The following is a 6,208-nucleotide window of genomic DNA, read 5'->3' as shown; positions in this document are numbered from 1 at the left end:
GAAGCGTTCCCCTAGCTGTGATCGGCGTTGGGTTTTGTGCAGGTTATGGGCAGGGTCCTCGCAGCCCCCGGCCGAGGGAGACCCTCAGGCTCAGGGAGATGGCCGCGGCTCCCCAACGCCCACAGCCCCTGTTAGGTGCAAGTCCGGCTTTCGCGCTGCCGGCTCCCCGGTTCAGAGGAACCCCTTGTCCCCAACATCGCAGCGAAGCCACGCTGGCATCGCGGCTCCCTGTGAGATCTTCAGATAGCCGGAACGGCTCAGGCCAGGCGCTGCCCTGCGGGGCCGGTTCCCCACCGCTGCCCAGCTCCCACGCGTCGCGCTCAGCATTCACGGCGCTCGGTTTGAATCTGGACGGCACCGAGATGCTTTGGCTTTGCTGGCACCACCTGGCCGCCTGTTCCCGGGGCAGGTCCGAAGGGGGACGGGGGACGGCGAGGCCCTTTGGCAAGGCCGACAGCTGCTCCCCGCTGCTCGCCCCGGCGCGGGGCCGAGGGGGACGGGTGCCCGGGGGGGGGGCGGCTGCTCTTGGGGCCGAGGTTCGGGAGCAAGCTGCGGGCACGGGTGGGACCCCGGCTCCCGGCCCAGCGCTTGCCCTGGCGGCCTCTCACGCGGGACGTGGGAGAACATTTTTCGCCATCCGTAGGCTTGTTCGGCGACCGTTGCGTTCAAAGTGGAGAAGTCGACGGCAAGTAAGAAAACGCAGGGAGGTGGCTTCCTTCCCGGCAGCGTCAGGGGGAGGAAGGACGGGCCGGAGGGACACCGCTGAGTCCCAAAGGCCATTGCAACGTGTGCCTGCTTGCAGCTGCTGCTGTAAATGCTTCCCATGTCCCGGCGTTTCCCTCTTCCAGCGTGCTTGAAGCCATTTTGCGAGCAGGCACCGTACGAGCACATTACTGAAGCGTGTTTTACATCCCGTCCTCGGCACCGGCGTGCAAGGGGCAGGCAGGGGAGGCAGGGCTCCCCGGGAGCGAGTGGGAAAGGCACGTTTCTAACAGAAACGCTACAAAACCGAAGCGCTGAGCCAGAGGCGCGCTAAGCTGGGGTGGTCAAGCCGCACGCAGGCTTAGCGCGCCGTAGAGAAAAAGTGAGCGCAAAGCGTGTTTGGGTTAAACGTGCCCTTAGGGAAGCGCGAAGCTTGGCTTTTCCGTTATCACCGGGAGCAGCACCGGCGAGACCAGCTGGCAGCCCACGGAGCGGTGCCCCAGCCGGAGCCCCATCCGGACGACGGCGCAGCGGGTCCGGTCTCATCCCGCCAGCTCGTCGCGCTCGAAGCCTGAGCTGCTGCACCAAAACGCAGCTAAAGGAGGCGGCAGGAGGCCTCAGCCCGGAGCAGAGCTCTGGCCCTGCCTTCCTCTGGGCCGCATCCAGCGCGGCACAGCAGGGGTGCAAGGTCCGAGCCGAGCCGGGCTGTCTCCTTGGGCAGCACCCGGTCTGAAAGCCCGGCCGCGCTCCCCGGCACGGACGGCGCAGGGGCAGAAGCGGGCGCCCGCTGCGGGTCGGCCCTGCTCCCCCAGGAGCGCGTCCGTCCCTTCGCTCGCTTTCTCTCCGCCGCTCCGGTGTCGGGGTTTCCTGCCGCCGGGGCCGGCGCTTCCTGCGCTGACATCCTGCTTCCTGGCCCCGGCACGCACCTCGGGGCAGCCGCGGGGCCGGCGCGGCCCGGGCGCCCGCACCTCGCCCCGGGCACCGTGCTGGGGCCACACCAGCCACTGCCAGCGCTCCCGGGGCTCCGTGCTTCTGGAAACGGGCTTCCTGCGGGCACCGGAGCCATTTTGGCAAGGGAAGCGGGGAACCCCCTGGATTAAGGGGGGGACCGGCCCGGATGCGTTGGCCAGCGCAGCCGCCGCTGGCCCCCGAGCCCCCAGGGCCGAGCTGGAGGGCGGCGGGAGCGGCGTCGCCGGCTGACTCCGGGGTAGCCGCCCCGGGGGCTGAGAGCAGGCGGCAGGGAAGCGCTGCCCGCAGCAGGCTGCCCGAGGCGCCGGGGGCGTCTCGGCGCGTGGTGGCTGCTCTCGGTGGCCCTCGCGGCCCGGCTGCCCTCCCGAGCGGGTCCCGTTCGGGCCCGCGAGGGGAGGAGGCCGGAACACCCCCGCGCGGCCGAGAAAGACAAAGAAAAAGCACCGCTTCCCCCGAGCGCCGCGCCGTCCTCCCCGGGCGCGGGCCCCAACTTTGGGCCCGGCACTAAATTCCCCTCCGAAAGCCCCCTCGATGCAAAGCCCTACGCAAATGCGGCCCATGCAAATGGCCCTTCCTAGGAACGTCCCGGCGCCGCGCGAGGCCGCTTCCCCGCCGGGAGAGGCCGGCGACCCGGGGCGGCAGGGGGGTCCGGCCCTGGCAAGCGTGGCCGGGTGGCAGCCCGCCGACCACGATGCGCGGGTGAGCGCAGAGCCCTTTTCCCGGGAAAGGGCTGCACGCGGAAGCGCTCCCGCTCGGGGAGCGGCGGCCGCGGAGGAAGGCGGCTGTGGTGGCGCGGCACGGCGTGGTGCAGCGGCTCGCGGGCGGCGCTGGGCCCCGGCGCCCTCAGCGAGCCCCCTCCGTCCTCGGCAGGGCTGACTCCGAGGAGATCGTCACCTACATCTCCGAGGGCATGACGGTGACCTCGGCTGACGAGGAGAAGCTGCAGCTGCTGAACAAGAACACGGAGCTCCGGCGCCTCAACAAGGAGGTGAGCGGCGCCCGCCGGAGCCGAGCCTTGGGGACGGGGACGGCCGGGCCTGGGGGTCGGGGCTGGCACGTCCGGACACCCCCCGGGCACTCGCAGCGCTGCAGCCAGGGCGGAGGGACCCATGAACGCCATGGAGGACCCCCCAGGCCGCGGTAGGGGTTCCCCGTGGGTGAGGACCTGAGACCTTCCTGCGGAGAAGCCCAAAGCCGTGCCCAAGCGGCAGGTCCGGCTGCAGGGAGCCAGGGCCGTCGGTCCCGCTCCAGAGCCCTGATGTGCCAGGATGGCGCCCTGGGAAATGCTCAGCGTAGCCCTGCCCTGGCGCTCAGTGCCGTGGCATGAAGGGACGAGCTCCACCTCTCGTCCTCGGGGCTGCTCTGACCTCCTCGGTCCCCACGGGAAGGGGCGCGCGGCCCCCCGCTCACCGCTGCCTGCCCGCTCTCCCCCAGCTCATGAAGCTCAACCAGGAGTGGGACCAGATCTACCACAGCACCACGCTGGGGCTGCAGCAGAAGGTGCGGGTCCTGCAGCAGGAGATGCTGACCCTCAGGCAGCAGACGGAGAGGCTCACCATGAAGCTGGACCACGAGCAGGTGCGTGAGGCGCATGCCCATCCCCATCATCCCCGGAGCGGCCGGGTCCCCGGACGGAGCCATGAGCGCACGGTGGCCCGGGCCCTGCAGAGCCCGGCCCTGGGGCCCTCCCACCAACGAAGGGTGCGGGGTGCTGTCCTCCCCCAGCCCCATCTCGGGGTGCTCGGGGACGAAGTCTGGGCTTTGCACCGAGGCTCTCGTCCTTCCCAGCTGAGCCCTGCTCCGGCCAAAGTATCCTGAATCAGCGCCGCCGCGCAGGGGAGCAGGGTGGTGGCCCGTGCTGGTCATCTCCCTTGAGCTGCTGCGTGCCGGAGACCCACCTCAGCCCCAGAGCCTCTGCTTCCCACCCGCTTTCGTTCTTTGGTGAAATGAGTTTGCCAGGCCTCTGCTGAGCCGTGGGAGCGGGGCGCAAAGCCCAGCTCAGGTTTTAAGCCTGCTCCACCCGCTCCCCCCTCGGGGTTGCCCGGGGTGGGTGGAAGAGCTGCCCACTGCAAAGCGCTCCCAGGCGGGGACCGGCCCTCGCGCGACACCCAAAGCCGAAGCCGGCCCCGAGCATCGCAGCAGCAGCTCGCGCGACGCGGGGCAGCGCGCCGGGCCCCGTCTCGCCCGCGGGCAGCCCGGAGCGCGCCCGTCCCAGCAGCGCGCCTCCTTCCAGAGCAAGCGGGAGTACTACGAGCAGACCCTGATCCAGGAGCTGAAGAAGAACCAGCACCTGCAGGAGTACGTGCGGCAGCTGGAGGGCGGCCGCCACCACGGCCAGGACAGGCGGCCCGCGGGGGTGAGTTTGAAGCCCCTCTCCGGAGACACGAACCAGCCTGCCCAGCCGCCGGGCGTCACGCGGCTGCCGGCTCTCGCCCCGCTCTCGGCCCCCACGGCCGGGGCGCCGCACGCGTCCTCGGGGCGGGCGGCCGCGTGACACCTGGCGGCGGCGCGGCCGAGGCTGCACTCACGGCCGACCTCTCGACTTCGCCCTCCGCAGAGCCTCGAGGCGCCGGGCGCCGGGGCCCGGCAGGAGCGCCCGGACGCCCCGTTCCTGCCGCCCCGGGAGGGCTCCGCGGAGCGCTCCCCCAGGACGCTGGGCAGCGAGCGGCGCGGGCGCCTTGCCGGCGCGGGCCCCGACAAGGAGGTGACCGACCTGAAGGACCAGCTGGAGGCCCTCAAGTGCCAGGTGACCTTGTGCGGGGAACGGGGGGCTCCCGGGCGGGAAAGGGGGGGCAAAGAGGAGCTCGTGGCAGGCGCTTGCTGTGCTCTGCCCAGGGGACGTCGCGGCCCGGCGGCAAACCTCAAACCTCGAGCAAAGACCAAACGCCGAGGTGCAACACGTTGGGAGCACCCGGACCCCTCCAAGGCCCGTCATTTAGTGTGAAGGTCCCCCCAGCCCCAGGGGAGGCAGGGAGCCTCTGAACCCCCCCCCGAGCCCAGGAGGAGCAGCTGGAGCTCCTGACGCACCTCATCCCGCTTTTACAGACAGAAATTTATGAGGCCGATTACAGGACGGAGCAGCGAGACCGCGAGCGCATCGAGGCCGAGAACGAGAAGCTGCGGAAGAAGGAAGAGGAGATGAGGCAGCAGATGCTGCTCCTGCAGGAGCAGGTGAGCCAAGGCAGCAGCCGCCCCTTGCGCGCGGCAGCCGTCGGTCCCAGGCGGAGCCAGCTCCTGGGCACCGCGCCGCCAAGCGCTCCCGAGGCGCGGGAGGACGATGAGACCCGCCGGCAGCTCCCCGCGCTGCACACCGGGCTGGGGGAAGCTGCGGTCCCGGCCCCTGCAGCACAGGGTACCTAAAACCACCTCGCACCCTCCGGTCACTCTGCCCCTGCTCTTTCTCACAGCTGAAGATCTTTGAGGACGACTTCAGGAAAGAAAGGTCGGACAAGCAGCTGCTCCAGCGCCTCCTGAAGAGCAAGTCTAGCCCCAGGGAGCCCGTCCTGGTCCACCGCTGCAACAGCCACGAGAAGCCAGGCCCGGCGGCCGCTTCCACCCCCAGCGGCGCCTCGGGCCCCAGGCGGGCCGGCTGCAGCCGGCACTGCGAGAAGCCCAGCCGCAAGCAAGGCGAATGCGCCGGGCATTCGGAAGCCCAGCTCCCCGCTTTCGGCAGAGACTACTAGCAACGAGAGCTGGGCTCCCCCCCTTGCCTTTCTTCGTGCCCTCTCCTGCGCCAGCAGCCAGGTGGATCCAGGATCCTGGATCCAGGACCTAGGATCCTCGCTCGCCCGCCGCCTGCGGACAACCCTCCTCGGGAGTTTCTCAGTCACGGCTGCCTTGGTTAGCACCGAGACTGCCCGCTGCTCAAGGTCCAGCCTAGCAGAGCAGGACTTACTTCATCTCCTCCATAATCTCTCCTTCACTTTTTCAAGGCCCGGCTGCAAGAGCAGAAGGTTTGAATCTTTTTGACCTGGAGCGCATCTCCTTTGCCTTGTCTCACCTGCCTTTTCCCTCTGGAAAGCCCAGGGCCTGTAAAAAGAAAACCAGCAGGGAAAGGGCCCGGGCCCAGGGCTTGTGCCGGTGCCAGGGAAGGGCTCTGCCGCCCCCGCGGCCGCCGGGGACTCTCGCTACGCTGCTGCCGACCAGCCCTGGTTCCAGCAGCTTCTCTTTGCGCTGCTATTGCTCCCGCAGAGGGGCTTTCGTTCAAGCACTTGGAGGCTTCGGCTGCTCTCTCCCCAGGCTGGGACTGGGGGAGGAACGGCTAGGGTCAACTCCAGATTTATTTATTTAATGCATTTTCTTGGCTTCCTGTTGAGCTGAGACTTTCTACAGCAATTGAATAAAAAATACCAAACAAACCACCCGGTTTTTCTGCTTTTCAGGTGCCAGTGAGATGTAGGGGCAGTAACTTGTCCTTGTCTTCATGAAAGAGGAAGGGCATTTGGTCCAGACACTTATTTACCGAGAGACACCAAGAAGAACCAAGGTCTCCCTGTTCACCAAAGCTAGGACCAGGCATCTGAGGCTTCGGCGTGGC

At 68.8% G+C, this 6,208-nt stretch overlaps 1 protein-coding gene across 1 annotated transcript; it reads left to right on the top strand.

The window, feature by feature from the left end:
- Positions 1-2,362: 2,362 nt before the first annotated feature.
- LOC106489824 (TNFAIP3-interacting protein 1-like) lies at positions 2,363-5,997 on the top strand. Its single transcript, XM_067304445.1, has 7 exons — positions 2,363-2,370; positions 2,542-2,659; positions 3,106-3,249; positions 3,905-4,027; positions 4,229-4,417; positions 4,717-4,842; positions 5,079-5,997. The coding sequence occupies exons 1-7, from the start codon at positions 2,363-2,365 to the stop codon at positions 5,352-5,354; spliced, it is 984 nt and encodes a 327-aa protein (XP_067160546.1). The 3' UTR covers positions 5,355-5,997.
- The last annotated feature ends 211 nt before the right edge of the window (positions 5,998-6,208 follow it).

Source organism: Apteryx mantelli, chromosome 13, assembly GCF_036417845.1.
Source record: "Apteryx mantelli isolate bAptMan1 chromosome 13, bAptMan1.hap1, whole genome shotgun sequence".
NCBI classification, from domain to species: Eukaryota; Metazoa; Chordata; class Aves; order Apterygiformes; family Apterygidae; genus Apteryx; species Apteryx mantelli.
The sequence above is the reverse complement of the archived record's forward strand: the minus strand, read 5'-3'. Positions and strand labels throughout refer to the sequence as shown.

Bases quoted from the DNA above. Each gene is read 5' to 3' on its own strand.
- LOC106489824 (XM_067304445.1), top strand. The intron at 4,028-4,228 runs GTGAGTTTGAAG...CGCCCTCCGCAG, and splicing joins AGGACAGGCGGCCCGCGGGG to AGCCTCGAGGCGCCGGGCGC. The intron at 4,418-4,716 runs GTGACCTTGTGC...CCGCTTTTACAG, and splicing joins TGGAGGCCCTCAAGTGCCAG to ACAGAAATTTATGAGGCCGA.